Here is an 18,872-nt window from a genome sequence, read left to right as displayed (position 1 = left end):
ATTGAAAGCAACTAACAGCTCACATCCCCAAACTTGAGTTTTCTTTGTAGAGCCCTCAGGTTTGAGCTGCCAGCTGCCACCAGGTGGCAGGCACTTGAACTGCAACACTTTCCAGGAGAGCCTGCAGAGGTGGCTGTGGCTCCTTCCTGGTTGAATAGCCTGGTTGAATTCTGGACAAAGGCTGATTCTAAGGAGAACCTCCACACCACCCTCTTCTGCATCCAGTATTTGAAAAGAGGGAACAGGAAACACTGGTGGAATTGGGGGCTGGGGGATGAATTCCACCCTAGAGACTGCTGCCTCAGGGCAAGGATCCCAGTTCAGACAAGCGCCAAGGGTAAGTGTCCCATGGGGAACTGCAGGGTCCCACTTACATCCTCATTTCTCTCTGCCAGGCAGACTGGGCTCTCCTTCAAATGCCACACGGCAGAGAGCTGGCTGACATTCCGAATCTGGATGGAGATGGAAGCCTTCTTTCCCAGGCGAAGCAGACCAAACTGAAGGGCTGGGACATCAATGGCCACAGCAGGTCCCTGGAACGCCAGAGGGGCGTGACACTGCCTGACCGGGAAGTGACTGGGTCCTAACCTCTCCAGGCATTACCAGCTGCCTGGTTCCCACCCACCCACCCACAGCACCTTAAATGAGGCCTCGATGTGGAGTACCACCGGGTACGGTGAGTCTTTGATTTCACACTCCAGGTCCTGGCTGGTTGGGCCAGGCACCCCACCCGTTAGGTTTAACTCAAAATCTCCGACCTCGTTGGGCTCTGGAGAGGAAGAGGACATCGAGGCAGAGATCAGAGGTGAGATGATTTCCTTCCAGGCCAAGGCTGGATTTGACTGCAGGACATCCAGGGTCTTGTACGGGCACCCTTGCATCCAGCCCTAGGCAGGCCACACCCTCCTGCAGGTGAGCTACCTATCACCCCAGTGTAGGGCTCCACTTCGATGATGTGGCAGTGGCTGATCCTTTCCCACATGTATCTGATGGGTGACTTGCTGTTGTTCCACATCTGAAAGACACACGCAAGTCCAGGCTGCCTGGGCACTGCCCTTCCATATCAAAGCAGAACTTGCTGGAATACAGTGGGACCACAGGCTCCCAAGGGATCATACGATGCTCTGCTGGCTGCTGACCATCTGAAGCCCCAGGCCTCCCTCCCAAGAGGCGCCTTTCCCTCGTGATGTAGGCATTCAGTACCATATCCTGCTGAAGGCCCAGGAAAGAGTTCCACAGCCCTGACTTCAGAAGATTCTGGAACACTGATAAAATAAGTCAGACGAGCCTGGCCCGGGAGTGTGAACCACCATAGGCACCGGCGGGGGGCGGGGGGGGGTCCCTTGAACAGGACTGGGCTCCGTGCTGTGACCTATTGAACTCTATCTGCACTATACCTATACCTAACTCCAGCATCGCTTGGACCAGCCGAAGCTGGAAGAGGATGCCTCACCTTAAAATCTTTCTTCACGGTGATGCCAATGTAGTTCTCCCCAGGGATGATGAGGGCGTACGGCTCTAAAAGGACCTGGAAGGGTTCCGCCAAGCCTTTCACCTCGATTTCCAGGACGATCATCTCATCCACTGAGTAGGAGTAGTCCCCCAGGTTCTCCAACCCTGAGCTGAACAGAACCCACTATGAACTGGAACTGAGCATGGCCTGGCCTCTCTCTATCCCACTTGTTTGGTCTTTGTGGACAGAAAGTGCTCCGGTACCCCCCAACCCCCAAGCACACAGTCATGTGACAAAGTCTACACGGTGACAGTGCAAAGTGACAGCAGATCAGCTGAGAGCCTGAGGCACAGGCCTGCTACCTCCAGAGATCAGAGCATGTCCTCAGACTGGGCCCTGGGCACCGTGCCCTTTGGTGACCCACCTCTAGCCAGTGCAGCATGCAGACCTCCCCAGAGCACCTCAGGAGCAACCAGACGGGCTGCCCAGGGGTAGCAGCGAGTCTCCCTTACCTAGGCTCACCCCCTGCTCACCTCAAGGGCTCGGGGACAGCTTCTAGAACCATTTGCAGTACACTGTGGAAACACTTGAGCTGCAAGAGAAACGCGGCATGATAACCAGACCTGCCTTCCCAGACAGGCTGCCTGCCTGCAGCGACCTAGGTCCTGAGCCAGGGTGACAGAGGACTCTGAAAGACAGGCTATTTCCCAGCGGTCCTCTCTCCATCTTAGGAGAATGGGATCCCTGCCAGAGCAGCAAAGAAAGCCCCAGCCCCCAAGTCGGATATTGGCTTCCATGAGCATCCTTGCTTGGTGTGTTTAAGGTGCCACCCTTTCCTGTGTAGCCATGCCCCTCTCAGGCTCGGAATGGCTAAAACCAGAGCCCTGGTCCAGCCCGGTGGCAGGCCAGCGTTTGGTCGGGAGCTCATGCCTTGCTCCGTAGGGGCTGCGGAGGGATGGCGGAGAGGAGATGGTTATGGGCTTTGATGTAGCTGAACTGTGAAAGTCACTGGGGCTGAGGGACAAGCACAAGGCTGTCTTGGGGGCAGGGGGGGAAACATGTGGCCAGAACCAGGAAACAAGCTGCCAAGTCCTGCACACCAGACTAACATTGCAGCCCATGTGCCTCTCCAGGCCCAGCTGTAGTTTCAGGATCTTTCAGGAACATAGATGGGGGTTGGGGGAGGACACACACACACACACACACAGCCCACAACCCCTGTCACTGACTAAGGAATGACCTTGTAAGGTGAAAAACTCAGGATGAACTCATGGTCTGAGTGGGACTCGAGGATGCCCTTCTCGGGGATGATGGAGAAGGCTGTCTCCCTGTCAGGGTAGCATTTGATGCTGTCTGAGCTGTGCGTCTCTCCAGGCATCAGAGGCTGCAGGTTGGGCTTCATGATCTGCCAGTGGAAGGCCAGCTCCACGTGTCTGTGGGGGCAACCATGGGGGGAGCAACCGTTCAGTGGGCTGTGGGTTCAAGGCCTCGTCTCTCCCTCAAGGCCCTCCCATTAGATGGATGATCAGTCTGCTCTATTCTGGACAAGAATTGACCAGATCAGGCTTCAAGATTTTCCCACAGAGGAGCTGAGGGTGACTTAGGTAAAGACAGCAAGGGAGTCCAAAGTGGAGACCCCCTACCCGCCACCACAGCAGCTGGAGACTGAAACCACAATGAGTCAGAGGACGTGGGCAATGAGAGATGTCATACTCTAATTGTTACACTAGAGGAGTTCCAGGCATCCCAGGATATTAGGATTGTTCTCTAAGGTGTTCCCCGCCACCTGAGCTGTTTCTGGTTTCCCTACCACACTCTCACCTCTGCCTCCAGCCATGGCCTGCTGGGATGATAGCTGTATTCACAGAGACTACTAGCTAGGAACAGGGACAGTGCCAGCTCTATAGCACCAGGAAGGACAGGACTCAAGGCATGCGGCTGGGGTGGTGGGGCGGGGGTGGGGGTGCCAGATCAGTCCCTCCTATCACGCCAAGTGGCTGACTCCTGTGTCCCAGGGCAGCTCGGGCTGGAGGCTCACTAAGCTCAAGGCTGATGAATGTGATGTTTGAAGGCTGCCTAAGAAATATCCTGACGGTGAGGGCTGAGCCTAAAGACCCAGCCTGGGATCTGGAAGGCGTCCATGCTATGGACACAGAATGGCATCTCTGGAAAACTCTCCTTAGATACCTACTCAGAAACGCCACAGGGGAATAGGAGGACTCAGTGGTATGACTGGAGAAATGGAGCAATGGGGGGAAGTCAATGCAGGAGGAGAGGGAAGGACGCAGGCCAAACACATCAACGCTGCTTAAGAAAGCCTTGGGAACCATTTTATAGTTACCTATGAGTATATATAATACACATATATGTGTGTGTACATGTACATACACAGACACATACACACATGCATAGACACACACAGACACACACATATGCATACACCTACACATATACCAAGACAGGCACACATATAGACACAGAGAAAGACACACAGATACATACACACACACACACACACAGACACACAGATACACACACACACACAAACACACAGATACATACACAGAGAGACACACAAATACACACACACACACATGCACATATACACACAGACACGCACACAAACACAGGCACACACACACACAGACACACACAGACTGGCCTGGTGGGCAGGCAACACGCACACAGTGCCACCTGGCTTCTCCCAGAGATGAAGAACCGATGGGGCCACGCTGTCCAGCACAGTCGCCAGTAGCTATCAATGCCTGCCGAGAACTTAAAAAGAGGCTGGTGCACTGAGGGGGGACTTGTCATCTGATCTCATTGTAATTGATTTCAACAGAAACAGACGGCTGGGAAGACAGCTCTCTGTGAGCATGGGGGCCCAAGTGACATCTCAGGACCCACACTACAAAAAAGCAAAATGTCCTGGTGATCCTGAGCCAGTCATGGTGATCCCAGCACTCAGGAGGCAGAGGTAGATGGGTCTCTGTCAATGTGAAGCCAGTGTAGTCTACAGAATGAGTTCAAGGTCAGTCAAGGCTACAAGGTGAGACTCTGTACAAAACAGCAACAACAGCCAGTGTGGTGACCCAGGCTCATAATCCCGGTGCTGGAGGTGCAGAGCAGCCGATCCTCTGGGCTTCCTGCCAGCCTCGCCTAGGCCAAATCCTGAGGACAGTCCCCGATAACAACTCACAAAAACCAAGGTGATGGCGCCCGAAGAACCAGAACCGAGCTTGTCTTCTAGCCTACTCATGTCCTCCACAGACCCCACAAACATGTGCGCCTGAGCCCACCCTCCCTACCACACATATACACTCCTCACTCACACCTTACACACACACATACCTCACACACACATCTTACACATCATACACACACCCCTTATACTCCTCACACATACCCCGCACACTTTAGACATCACACACACACCTTACACATTACACACACATTACAGATCATATACACACCTTACACATCACAAACACACACCCCTTACATACTCCTCACACACACTTCTCTTCCACACACACCTTGTACACCTTAGACACCACACACACACATTACACACACAATCTCACACATCTCACACACACACACACACCGAATACAGAGAAACGGCCACTCATGTCTAATGGTTGCACGATTGGCAGTGTGACTCAGGCTCCTTCCATGCTTCTCGATCCATTCTGGGCTCACAGCTCCCCCCGGCACTCACGTAGCATTTCTGATGATGAGCTGCTTCTTTGCGGTGGACTGGACGTTTTCAGGCTCAAACCGGATAAAGTACTGGGCTGTTAAATCTTTCAGCTCTCCTGGGTCTGGCTCATTTTTTCCACCAGAAATATGAATCAGATCCAATGCCACCAGCTGCCCTGTCCCTGACGGAGGAGAGTCGTGTGGCCCATCAAGTACCACCAAAGGCTGCCACAGGACCCATGCCACATCCCATGCAGATGACCTTACCCAGCGTCCCCGGAGCATGCAGAAAGGAAAGTGAGCGCCCATCCACCCTCAGGTCTGGAGACTTTGACTTAGAGAGCCTTGCATATGATTAATTAATGACTACTAAGTGGAACTGGACAGACAAATGAAGGGAGGAAAGAAGGGAGGGAGGAAGAAAGGGAAAGGAAAAACTATGTGCATCTGTACAACTCAGAAAAATGCCCTCTCCAACCTTTCAAAACCTTAGTGGTGTTAGCGTGAGCCATGCAGGTCACAGGCGACTCTCAGAGTTCAAAGTGGACTCCAAGAGAAAGAATGAAAGAGTTCACCTGTGGCCTGGCACTAGGGAACTAGAGGCTCAGGAGGTCGAGGCAGTGACCCCTCTCTCCCAGTTGGGGCGGGCACAGCATGCCCCTGCAGTGGTACTGTAGAAAGCAGCTCCTGGAGCCATGCCCCACCTACGACGACCACCTCCTTTATCTGACAGTTGTCACACACGATGATGAAGGTCTCTTCTGCCTGTCCTAGGCAAGTAGGGAGGAACAAGACCTGGGAGAGAGGAAGAGTGTGTGTGACAGAGACTGACAGAGAGCAAGCAGAAAAGGCATGGCAAGGACCAGGGCCTGCCTGTAACACCCCCCCCCCCCGCCGCCACAGGGGTCTGCCTGTAACCCACCCCTCCGGTGATCTGCCTGTAACCCCTGGAGGTCCACCTGTAACACACACACCCTGCCCCCGGCAGTCTGCCTGTAACCCTTGGAGGTCTGCCTGTAACCCTTAGAGGTCTGCCTGTAATCATCCGCGGTCTCCCTGTAACTCCCTGCTGGCCTTCTTCCACCAGTGAGGCCTCACCTGTGAAAGGTTCTATAGACTGTGCAAATAATGCCAGCAGCTGAGGAAACTGAAAGATGAGCTTATGGGAGACATCTCAAATTCAAACCGCAATGCCCTGCACTGACTTTTTAAATTAATGGAGCTAGTTAGTATGTATGTGGGATGGTGTGCCACGGAGTGTATTTGGAGGCCAGAGGATGTCCTGTGGGAGTCATAAGACAGTCATATGCATCACCCTGCAGAACACAAACACATGCCCCCGTCCAGAACCCACTGATGCTGTGACCTGGGTCGGAACAGTGTGGGCGTGAGTCACGAGAACACAGAGGGGGAGGTGAGAGTGGGATTTCTGAGGAAGCCACCAAGGGTAAGCAGAAGAGACAGGTCACATTACCTACCTCCAACAGTATGGCATACCCTGGGGCCAGCTCAAACACGGAAGGCATTACTCCAAAGGGAGGCTGCTCTACAAAGCCAGTAGTTGCAACAGCCTTAAAAAAAAAAGAAAAAGGCAGAGGGTTACACAATAGTGTGGAAGAAATTACAAAAATCCAGCGCTCACACTGGAGGCGTCTCCAAATGTCGGCTTTGCTGTCTACGGATTTTAAGGATTCTCCAAGAACTGGTGGCCCCTGCATCTGCCTCTGACCATGCCCCTCAGTCCCCATGAGTTTATTGGTTTCTGTGTCGCAAGGACACCTGCCATCTTGGTAGCAAAATTGTGGTTTTCTCAAGAAACCCTCCAGGGTAGAGGCACAAACTGGTGCTTACAAGACCCTACCGGGCAACAGACATGTCCGGGAAAGGAGGTCTCATATTTCTAGGCCAGAAGGTGTGGGGAAATCTACCAGTCACAATAGAAACGACAGTGTACATGTGACGTCATTGGTGCCAGGCTGGGGCTGCCTGGGCAGTGGGGAGCTGGGACAACAGGATTCCTTCTGCTCCCTCATCCCAGCCCATAGGGTCACAGCAGAGAGCCTGGGGATACTTAAGCTTATGTGCAGTCCCTCTCTTTGAAAGGTCGGCTCAAAACATACTGTGTGTAATATGTGTGCCTATGTTCGCATGTGTGTAGGTGCACATGTATGTGTGTGTGTGTGTGGAGGCTGGAGGACAGCTTCTAATATTGTCCTTCAACAACACTGTCTGCCTGTTTTTTGAGACAGGGTCCCTCAGTAGCCAGGAACACAGCACCTAGGAAGGCTGATGGGCCAGCTTGAGCCAGACATCTTATGGTCTCCACAGCCTCTGACTGAGATTCTACCACAGTGGCCTTTTTATGTCAGTTCTGAGGACTTAAGGGGTTCTCCCACTATACCGACTGAGCCATAGCCCCGTCCCCAAAATATCTTTAAGTACTGTGCTAATACGGAATTCGAGCAAAGCTGCCTGCCTGAGGTCTCACATAATGCTCGCATCTGCAATGATAACGCTGAGCATGCGCGGTCGTCTTGGAGACAGCACTGAAAAATACAAGAGGGCACGGCCGCAGCCAGGTTTGCACAGGAGCCATGACTGGAAGCATGCTACCCCCCAACCTCTACACTCTTGTCCTCAGGCCATGGCGTGTGCATCTGGAGACTGCGACATCCTACTTTTGTGGGTTTCTGGTCCCAGGTGTGGCTCAGTGGCCTCCCCCAAGCTCAGTTGCCTGGGTGGGTTCCGTTCCTTTCCTGGGTCGCGGTCCACGGCCACTCACCCGGAAACTCGGCGGCGGCCAGCTCTTTTGGGGCATGATACAGAATTTGCCGACGCTGAAGCCCACGTTTTTGCAGATGAATTTGGTTATCTTCACCCCTCCAATGAGGCAGTGGCCACAGTCCAACACTGGTGACACTGAGACCAGGGGAAGAGATTGCTCAGGGAGGGCACCGGAGGTGGTGGTGGGGGGGGGGCAAGTAAAGGGGCTTGCTGCCAAATCTGAAGACCCGAGTTCAATCCCCCCAGATGGACATAGTGGAAGAAGAGAAGCAACTCCTACACGGTGCCCTCTGACTGCCACATGTGCCACATGTGCACCGTGGCACAATACACACCTGTGTGTAATAAACCCATGAAATAAAAATTTAGTTTTAAAAAAGGGACAACATATCACTCCGAATGGACCCTGCTGCCATCGTTCTTTCTGAGGTCCAGAAGGAGCTCAGAGCAGATCACCACACTGAGCAGGAAGGATAAATGGGGCATGGCCTGACCAGAATCCCTTGGGCTCTGTCCAGGGTGCTGCCAGGTCACATGACAGTCGTAGCCAGGGAGACCCAACATGGTCTGGGTGTGTGTGGGGTGTGTGTGTGTGTGTGTGTGTGTGTGTGTGTTGTAGATCAAATAGGAGGAGGGGCTAGGTGCAGCTGCAGGAGCTCACACCCAGGAGGGACCAGCTGAGGTTGGCTTTCCTAAGGAAGTCTTCCTCCCTCCCCTAGCAACAGAGTCAATGTCTTCAGATATTTCCTCTGGGTGCCCAGAAACACCTTCCCCTACAGCCTCAGCCCCTGTGGACAGAAGAATGGAGGCCTGCTGCGGTAGAAGCTGCTGGAAGGTTCCTTTCAGGACCCTGAAGCCTCTGCCCAAGAGACACAAGATCTGGGCCACTTCCAGGGACTGCTAAGATGCTGCCCGCCCCTTAAGATGCTGACAGGAGCTCCCCAGGCCTAGCTGGACCCCACTGAAGGTGCAGCGCACACACTCACTCACAGGTCAGCACTGGCGGTGGTCTCCGGGCCTGCAGGGGGATTACCAGCGTGTGGGGAGACTGCGTCTCCACCAAAATGAAATCATCAAAATCGCCAAGACAGTCCGGGATGAACTGGACGATGTACTGGCAGGTCATCCCGGGAGCCACTATCCCGCCTTTTCCTGGGAACATCCCTGTTGACCAATGAGGATGAAGGACCGTCAGGGCTGGGGCTGATCCACCTGGGATTGTTACAGTGTATCTATTTCTGCCACATTGAATATTTGCTCTGGAGGGAAGAGAGAGCCCCCCATAAGGCTTGGGAACCTCTTACAAGCTATAAGATTTATGAGCCCCGCCCCGCCCCTGTGAGGTTAGATAAGCAGGGAGCCATCACTGAGGGAGACTCTCTCTCCCTCCCTCACAGATGCCTGTGAGGAGGAGCTCCTCATTTGTGAGCCCAGGAGAAACCTCAGCAAACTCACAGGTTCACCAAGTGCAACTTGGTTGGAATGGTTACTTAACTGTCCCTGGGGCCTTTCTGGGGTGATGGGATGCTGGCTCACATCTCCCCAGGAAAAGTCATGCAACAGACACGGACCACAGCTGGACCAAGGCCAGGCTGAGCTGCCTGGGGCATGGAGGCGGGGGGGGGGAGGGCACACATAAGTAACAACATCAAGGTCCAAGCAGGAGTGAGAAGGCTCATGAGGAATGGCTGTATGAATGGAGGCTATCTGGCCCTGTGCCATAGAGATTATCTTGTGGGCACAGCTTTGAGAATGGTGCATTTGAGCGGCAAAGGGTTTGGTTTTTTGGTTAGAAGGGTACTCGTCACCTACACTGGCCTCAGATTTGTGTCACACCTTCTCCCTTTGCCTTCCAAGTGCTGGGATTACAAGTGGGGGCCACCACACCTGACCAAGACCAGAGGCCTGGAGACGGGGCAGACAGTAAAGCTGGGAGGCTGGCTGAAAGGTTGCCATGGTGACGTGAGCAATGCAGAGTACCTGGTCAAGGGCAGGCACGGCGTGAAGGGTGGCAAGCTGGCAGAACCCATGCCCTGAGCAAGGTGAGGAGGGCAGGGATGCCGGCAAGACTCTGGAACCTCGATGGGAGGGAGGAGAGGGGCTGTGGACTGAGTGTGAGGGACCACGGGGACAGCCGAAGGAGGGAGGCCTAGGCCGAGCACATCATCATGAGGCAGGGTAGACTGCCCCTGTAGCAAACTTACCAAGTCCCAGAGCGAAGTACGGAGAGGACGGTGGGAGGACACGCAGGAATCGGCTGGTGGAGGTGGTGTTCTGCAGAGCAATCACCATCTGCACAATGGAAGGGGGCGTGGCAAATGAAGGGGCGTGCTTTCGGCCATCCAATGGTGCATGGCATGAGGTCAAGAGTTATTAACTGGCAGACTGGTTTGGTTGGTTGATTTCTCTTTCTGTGAGTGTGTGTGTGTGAGTGTGCATGTGAGTGTGTGTGAGCATGTATGAGTGCGTTTGTGAGTGTATGAGTGTGTCAGTGTGTTTGTGAGTGTGCAAGTTTGTGAGGGTGTGTGTATGAGTGTGTGTACTTGTTTGGACATCAGAGGACAGCTCATAAGAGTCAGTTCTCCCCTTCTGTAGCTTCTGTGATAGAACTCAGGCTGTCAGGCTTGTTGGCAAGAACCTTCATCCACTGAGCCACCTCACCACCCCAAATTCAAATGAGATGAGAAGGAAGAGGGTTCTGAAAGAAATAAGCTTGGTCGTATGCTGGATATTACTGAAGTGGGGTGATGGGCTCATGGGGACAATTCCATAGTAAAATTAAAATACAAAACTGTGCATGGTGACAAGCACCTGTATTCCTGGCACTTGGCAGGCCAAGGCCAAAGGACTGCCATGAGTGTCAGGCCAGCCTGGGCTGTGTAGTGAGTTATAGTCCAGCATGGGTTACGAAGATGGGCCCTGAGTGAAGAAGTTTTTTAAAGCTCTTCTCCCCCAGTTAAAAATAAAAAGTAAAATGAATACTGGAGTTGCTTTTTGGGGGTGTTTAAAAAGATAAGCTACAGTCATCCTGACCTTCAGTGCTCAATGGGATTGGAGTTAACTCAAGAAGCCAGCAGGAACCCAAATCTGTAGACTGTTAAGCACAGTATTTACACACAGCCTACTGAGCTGGTCTGTTTCAGATGTCAACCTCATACAACCTAAATTCCTCTGGGAAGAGTCTCAGTGAGGAGTTATTTAGACCAGGTTGGCCTGTAGGCATGTCTTTGGAGGATTGTCTCCATTGTTAGTTGATGAAGAAAGACCTAGCCTAGTGGGTGGCACTGTTCTCTAGGCAGGGGATCCTGAGCTGTACAGGATAGGAGAGAGCTAGAGGAAAGCAAGCAGGCAGGCTGGAGAGAAGGCTCAGTGGTTTAAGAGCACCGACTGCCTTTCCAAAGGTCCTGAGTTCAATTCCCAGCAACCACATGATGGCTCACAACCATCATGTAATGGGATCTGATGCCCTCTTCTGGTGTGCCTGAAGATAGCAACAGTGTACTCATATAACTAGAATAAATAAACCAGAAGGAAGAAAAGAAGCGAGCAAGCAGGCAGCCTGAGCACATCTGTTCCTCTCGGCTCATGACTGTGAACCTGGAGTGACCTGTTTCTTGGTTCCTACTTTGACTTCTCAGGGTATGGAATTATAAGCTGAGTAAAGCTTTCTCTATGTTCCTTTGGGCCCAAGTGTTTCTATCTGTGCAGCAGAAAAGGAGCTAGAGCCTCATGTAGAGCCTCTCATACACTTGAAACCATATGTGCACACTACTCATAACACACAGTAAATGCTACATTAATCGTTCTTACCCCGTGTTACTGAGGGGACAAGAAACGAGCTCCAAGTGACCAGTGTAGATGGGGCATAGTGGGCTTCACTACTCGAGACACAAGCAAGGCTCACTCAAGGTGAACCTGTGGGACATGAGCAAGGCTCACTCAAGGTGAGACGGTGGGACAAGGCAGCAGGGGTCACACATCACCTCATCCATGGGGTTCATCTCAGTGCTCAGCACAGAAGACGTTCAAGTTTGGCTTGAACTTAGAGTTTACACACGTGTGTACACACAAACACACATACATACTTTTTCAGCATTACTGTTGATTGACTCCATGTGATGTGAAATTTGCAGATGATGAGGCTGACCACACTGTTTACCAAGCATCTGCTCTGGGTCTCCTCAAACAGTTCAATCAGCGAAGGGGGAAACTACCCAGGGCCTGGGAGATCGTTCCATCAGTAAAGAGCTTGTGCAAACTCGAGGACCTGGCCTCAGGGTGATGGCTTCTGAGAAACAGCATCCAAGCCTGACCTCATGACTATGCACACGCCCATTCACACACATGCACACACCCATTCACACACATATACACACACACTTCCACACACATATACACATATGTGCACACACATGTTCACACACATGCACAAACACATTCACACACATACACACATTCAGACACACACATTCACATACATGCACACAGACATAGACACACATTCACCCCCACACATACACACATACACACACACACACACACACACATTCACACACAGGCACACAGACATTTACACACAGGCACACGGACATTCACACACATTCATGCACATGCATACACACACATATATGCACACATACATATACATACACTTTCACACGTATACATACATGCATGAGCAAGCAAGCACAGAGAGAGAGACAGACAGACAGAGAGATACAGAGAGACAGAGGGATACAGAGACAGATACGGAGAGACAGAGCACGCTGAGTAAGAAGCAGATTCTAGTTCCTTTCCTTCCCTGGTGCGGAGTTTTCTAGCTGTGTACTTAGCAGTAGTTCATCCAGTCTGCTAACCTGAAAATCTCTTCCTAGACGCCCAGAAGTAGCAGGGGCTCTTAACAAGGCTGACTCCATAAACTGGCCTCTCCCGGAGCCCGCTGCCCTCTGAATCTGGGCTGGACACTGGCCATACCCAGTGCTCAGCTGTAAGACAGGACTGTCTGGGCCGCGGTGTCAGGGCACACTCACACACTGCTGCCACAGCACCTCTGACACGTTAGGCTCCCCTTGAATTTTCCCTGCCTCAACTCCAGGGTCAACTGGTGCTTCGAAGATTTCTGGCTCCTTTTTTTCCCTTCTCACATACCCCACTCAGGTTGCCTCCACCGCCCAGTCCTGGCAGCACCACCGTGGCTAGTTTTATAAAACGCTGGGTATCACACGTGCTCGACAAGCGCTGAGACACATCTCTGGCCCTGTTACTTCCTTGCAGTGGGAAGCAGGACTTAAGAACTTAAATCTAGATAGTACATGTGCTACCCACTACCAGGGCGACATTACTTTCCTCTGTGTCTGTGGGTAAAGCTAGGGAGTAAAGTAGGGGTGCTTGCCAGTACATCTGTACTTATGCTGTGTGCGCACGCATCTTTCATGGTGCGTATGTGTGGGTGTCTGTGTGGGTGTACATGCAGGAGCGCTGAGTATTTCAAGGAGCGTGTGCTGCGTCTGTACTTACACGTGAAGGCCAGAGCTCAAGCTTAAGTACCGTTTCTTGGGAGCCTTTTGTTTTGTCAAGTGTGTAGATGGGTTATACGTGTATACATGTGTGTAGATGGAGTATACACGAGTGTGTGTATACCCGTGTGTGTGGAGGGATTTACATGTATACTCATGTGTGGATGGATTTACGTGTGCACCCCTGCATCTTTAGAGACCAGGAGTCAGCACCGGGCGTTTTTGCCTATGGTTCTCCATCTACCTTTTGGCACAGGATCTCGTGCTGAACCCAGCACTCACTGACGGGGCTAGGCTGTCTGGTCAGTGAGCCCCCAGGATCCTCCTGCCTCCACCTCCCAACGCTGGGATTACAGGTCTGCACCACCGTGCCTGGCTTTTCACACGGGTGCTGGAGATAGCAAATCGGGTTCTCAGGCTTGAACAGCCGACACTTTACCCACTGAACCCAGTCTACATGCTTATTAAGATCATAAGCCCATGCTTGTACCTCCACTACAACCCAGCGTCATCAAAGTCATTCTAGCCTTCCCTCTTTCTTTATTTACAAGGAATAGAAGCTATATAATGCAGCTATGAGGCGGGTTATTTTCATTCGTATACAAATATCAATGCATATATCGTCTTTATGACTTTAAAAATGTTATGTGTGTGTGCACGTGCGTGCATGTGCGTCAGAGGGTATATGCACGTGAGTGTGGGTGCCCGTGGAGGTCAGAGCTATTGGAATCATCTGGAGAGTTACAGGAAGTTAGGATCCAACTGAAGTAGAGTCTGGGATTCTATCTTAGGTCCTCCGCAAGAGCAGTAAGCACTGCTGAGCCATCTCTTTGGACTGGTTTGTTCTCATGTGGCTCAGTCTGGCTTCTAACTCCCACCCTCTCTCCAGCTCCCAAGCACCGGAGGACTGGAGTGCTCCTCTCACTCAGCTTAAGTCCCACGTGCTAGCTAGCGACACGTATGCCAGTGCTGCCTTTGCCTCCTTCCACAGACTCCAGAGGCGAAGTCGCATGGAAAGCCGCACTGAGCAGCTCCGGAAGCTGGGTGACCGGTGCGCGCATGCGCATTAGGCTTTCCCGGCTTTCTTGCGTGGTTCAGACATCCCACCATGTAAAGAAGCAAGGGCTCTACCTCGTAAACGGGTCCAATTTCGTAATCGGTGAAAAATCCAACTGATGGCTTCGCCAGGAACACGGGGGCGTCTGTACAGCTGTGGGAAGGGAGAAAGGCTGTGAGCTTCATCATCTGTCTGACGCAGTCGAAAGCAGTGACTCATTCAGACAGCGGGATGCGGTGGCACATTCCTATAGTCCCAGCTCTTGGGAGGTGGAGGCAGCGCCATCAGAAGTTCAAGGCCTGCCTTGGCTACTCTACCCCCTCTCTCGGAAAACTGAAAAGTAAAGACATAAACTCATTTACGCGGTCAAAGGTGTTCACAGCAGACTGTTTGTTGGATTTTCTGGTTGATGTTTACTAAGCAGGTTACAGAAAATTTTAGGGCTGAAAAGATGGCTCAGTGGCTAAGAACACTTACTGCTCTTCTGACGGCCCAAGCTTGGTTCCCTGTACCCACGACATCAGGTAGCTCAACCACCTATAGCCCCAGCTCCAGGGACAGGGATCAGATGGACTCCTTGTATTCCCCACACCCCCACATAATTAAAAAAAAAATTAACCTCAAAGGCTGGAGTCTGTTGAAGGGAAGGGCTGAGTGAGAGGAGCACTCCAGTCCTCCCGCACTTGGCAGCTGGAGAGAGGGTGGAGAAATGGCTCAGCCATCAGTGGCTGGGCTCAGAACCAAAAATAGAAATTAACCATAAAATAATAATTTTAAAGCACGATCCATGTTTTGTGAAGACAAGTATATTGGGCTACTTCTAGAATCTTCAATATGCATAAGGAGATTCTAGGAGCTTAAATAACAACATGTTTTGGGGGATTTTTAATACAGTTTTCCTTTATTTCTTTTAAATTTGTGTGGCTGCACCTCGCCTGAGTGGGAGGGGTAAGGTGTGGGGTACACACGGGTGTGCCTGCATTCAGCTAGGGGAGGCCGGGGGTGGGGTGGGGTGGGGATGGTGTTCCCTTATTCTTTGCCTTGTTCTGTGGAGACAGGGTCTCCACATGAAGATTGCTGCTTCAGTAAAGCCAGCTGCTCAGTGAGCTCTTGGGATCCCCCTGTCTCCACTCACTCCCAAACACCGGAGTTACAGGCGCAGGCCCAGATTTTGATGTGCGTGACTGGGATTTAAACTCAGGTCCCCATATTTGCGCAGCAGCCACTCATGCCTACCGAGCCATTCTCTGGGCCCCAGCTATCAGTCTTTGAACTTTTTTATTCATTAGTGTGATTATATCTCATACTTGGAGACACATCGAACTCATAGATGAAAGGAAGCGAGTGTGATTTGTTTCAAATTCGCTGGGGTGAAGAAGTGAGTGGAGGGTTGGAGGAAGAGAGATTTTCCTTGAGTCAAATCCATGTGGGGATGGGGGTCCCATGAGACTATGCCATGTCTGTGGTGTTATAATTGACCTATAATGGCCATATAATAAACTACACGTTAAACACTTACAATTTTTCTTTATAAAAGATACATTAATAGTGTTAACGGTACGAAAGCAACTCATTCCTTTAAGACAATTACTGAAATGTGGCCAAAGACACATTTGTCTCTCTTTTTTTCCTCAAAGATTTATTTATTATGTATACAGCATTCTGCTTGCATGTATCCTGCAGGCCAGAAAAGGGCACAAGCTCTCATTACAGATGGTTGTGAGCCACCATGTGGTTGCTGGGAATTGAACTCAGGACCTCTGGAAGAGCAGACAGTGCTCTTAACCGCTGAGTCATCTCTCCAGCCCTCACATTTGTCTCTTAAAGAACAGAAGAATCACAGTTTGTCTCTGTTGTGCACTGCTCTGGTGCTGTGTGTAGTTTGATGCTAACTCCGCTTCCCCAAGAGGGGCTACCTCGGACAAGGAGTGAATCACGTATTCAGGTGACTTCACGTGAACCTTCTCCCCATTTTAACTTGTAAAATAAAGGCTAGGGCCAGTGACTAGTCAGTGAAAGGGAAAGGTGGGGCTGAAAGTTTTAGAGAGAGAGAGAGAGAGAGAGAGAGAGAGAGAGAGAGGGAGAGAGAAAGGAGGGGAAAGAAGGAGAGGAAGTAGAGAGAAGTTGGAAGGAAGATGGAGCACGTGGCCTAGAGAAACTGCAAGTTACAAGGGATTTCATAGACGGAGAATAGAGTAGCTAGGCTCGCAGCTTATCTTCATATTAATTGAGTTGTATTTTCCCTGCATGGGCTTATTGGCATTGGAGATTTACCGAAACATGCCTTAAGTACACATAACTAAGAAGATGTTTAATATTGTTATTACCCAAGACATGTGAATCCCTTACACAGTGGTCTACTATCACTGTCGGGTTGGCTGGATTGAGCATCGCCTAGGATCCTGGTGAAGCACAACGGTAGGTGTCTGTGAATGTTCCTGGGGACCTCCTTAGACCAGATCCAGAGCCTTCCCCCGGCTCACGCCAAAGCTCAGGTTTCCTCGGACTCCGAGGGAAGAACTCACCTCCACTCTGGCTCTGCATTCAGGGATGCTCTTCTCTCTGGCTTGCTTGAAGGGATGATGAGAGACTTGCCTCCGTGTGGAGTGTTAGGCGGGAAAAACCGAGGGTTTTTCAGGAAGTGATTCCTGTTCTCCATCCTGGCGAGCAGCCGTCTGTCCAGGGCTCTCTGCGGCACCTGCAGGTGCTCCATCCACCTCTTATTCTTTGGCATGCATGGCTTCTTGGAAGCACAGGAAAGCACAGTTAGTAACAGGCAAGAGGACATTGGGGCTTGTTGCCCTCTTGGTCAACTGCACGAACCACAGACGGCAGGGCAGGTTGTCCGGGTTCCTTTCCTCTCACCGCCTCCCTGCACCCAGTGCCCCAACATAGCTCAGTTCTAACCTTGACAGAATCTTTGGTCCTCTCTTTGGCCTTCGAGATGGAGCCCAAGCTGTCCACAGTGTACTCAAAGTCGCCACACACTGCGAGCTGCCTGCAGTGCTCCTCAGCCTCCCTGTCCAGCTCTGACTTGCGCAGGAAACGCTGCTCACAGCTAAACGTCAGCTTTGAACATCCAAGGGTGGATTTGTCTGTGGCACCGAGGAAACACACGTTAGTTAGGGCATGTTTCTAATGTGAGCAAGGAAAGCCACCAGAGCCACAGTCAGGTCACATGCTCCTCAAAGCCTTCAGGCTCGTAACACCAGATATTGCTGTTCAATGCATGAGTTATTCCTAGGACTTATTCCATGTGTTTGAGACATAGGGCTAGGGCTGGAGAGATGGCTCAGTGGTTAAGAGCATTGACTGCTCTTCCAGAGGTCCTGAGTTCAATTCCCAGCAACCACATGGTGACTCATAACCATCTGTAATGGGATCTAATGTGCTCTTCTGATGTGTCTAAAGACAGCTACAGTATACTCATATAAATAAAATAAATAAATCTGAAAAAAAAGGACACTCTTATAAAGAGAGACAGACAGACAGACAGACAGACAGACATAGGGCTAGTGGTTAAAATAGCTCTGTTTTCCAGCATGGCTAATTGACAAAAACAAGCAAATCATTGCTAAGCACCTACCCCAAGTGTGAGCAATGTTTAAAAATAATTTAATTTTTATTTTATGTGCATTGGTGTTGAAGGTGTCACATCCTCTAGAATTGAACTTAGACAGTCATGAGCTGCCTTCTGGGTTCTGGGAATTTAACCATGCACATTTCTTCCTACATGTGTGAAGGTCAGAGGGCAACTTTCGGAAGTTAGGCCTGGAGACCGAACTCAGGTCACCTTGGTGACAGGTGCCTTTACCATCTGGGCCATCTCTCTACCCCCTAATGTGAGCAACATTAAAACACAAACAAATGAACAAACAAACAAACTTATGTGAGGACCCAGCATTTGCTTTTTTTTCTCCACATCTCTAAGACCACGCTCCCTGGGCTAGATGGGGACTTCTGATACTAGCAAAAGGGTAAAGAGCTGCCCCAGCCCAAGTCTTACCATAATTCCCAGGAAGCGCTCAGGGAGGGAGCAGAGTCTGTATTTCCCAGCCAGGCACTAACAAAGTACTGAAGTGGCTGTGGCAGAGCCTCTCAGCACAGCTGACTCTGCAATTTCCTTCACTCTCAGGTCCCTACCCCACAACAGGGACAGCTGCAAAGCTCCAAAGAGGTCATGGCAGGGCCCCAGTCCCTGGGACTGCTGGGAGTTTGTCTTTGCTGCCAGGCATGGTTAAAACTGATGCATGCATACAGGCTTCACAGTGATCCTTCGCCCATCCAGCAATGCTTACAAACTCTATGTAGGCCTGCACTCAAGCTTTCCATCCCTTTGCTCTTAGGGTTTGCCTTCCTG

At 51.2% G+C, this 18,872-nt stretch overlaps 1 protein-coding gene across 4 annotated transcripts in view; it reads right to left on the bottom strand.

Moving 5' to 3' along the window:
* The window catches only part of Dlec1 (DLEC1 cilia and flagella associated protein), a 43,499-nt gene that overhangs the window by 18,696 nt on the left and 5,931 nt on the right, over positions 1-18,872 (bottom strand). For 3 of the 4 annotated variants that reach the window (XM_085828173.1, XM_021173107.3, XM_021173108.3), the window contains exons 4-18: positions 17,420-17,607; positions 17,038-17,255; positions 14,587-14,665; positions 10,144-10,231; positions 8,930-9,103; positions 7,938-8,074; positions 6,634-6,726; positions 5,860-5,950; positions 5,175-5,337; positions 2,694-2,886; positions 1,987-2,045; positions 1,454-1,622; positions 922-1,015; positions 639-769; positions 375-533 (exon numbers count right to left, since the gene is read on the bottom strand). In XM_085828173.1, the coding sequence (XP_085684299.1) occupies positions 375-533; positions 639-769; positions 922-1,015; positions 1,454-1,622; positions 1,987-2,045; positions 2,694-2,886; positions 5,175-5,337; positions 5,860-5,950; positions 6,634-6,726; positions 7,938-8,074; positions 8,930-9,103; positions 10,144-10,231; positions 14,587-14,665; positions 17,038-17,255; positions 17,420-17,607 (2,036 nt within the window). The remainder of the gene's footprint in view (positions 1-374; positions 534-638; positions 770-921; positions 1,016-1,453; positions 1,623-1,986; positions 2,046-2,693; positions 2,887-5,174; positions 5,338-5,859; positions 5,951-6,633; positions 6,727-7,937; positions 8,075-8,929; positions 9,104-10,143; positions 10,232-14,586; positions 14,666-17,037; positions 17,256-17,419; positions 17,608-18,872) is intronic. The other variant, XM_021173109.3, reaches the window with a different exon arrangement.

This window comes from Mus caroli, unplaced genomic scaffold, assembly GCF_978045245.1.
Source record: "Mus caroli unplaced genomic scaffold, Mus_caroli_1 scaffold_11, whole genome shotgun sequence".
In the NCBI taxonomy this organism is placed as follows: domain Eukaryota; kingdom Metazoa; phylum Chordata; class Mammalia; order Rodentia; family Muridae; genus Mus; species Mus caroli.
Note: the sequence above shows the minus strand (reverse complement) of the source record. Positions and strands in the feature narration are given on the sequence as shown.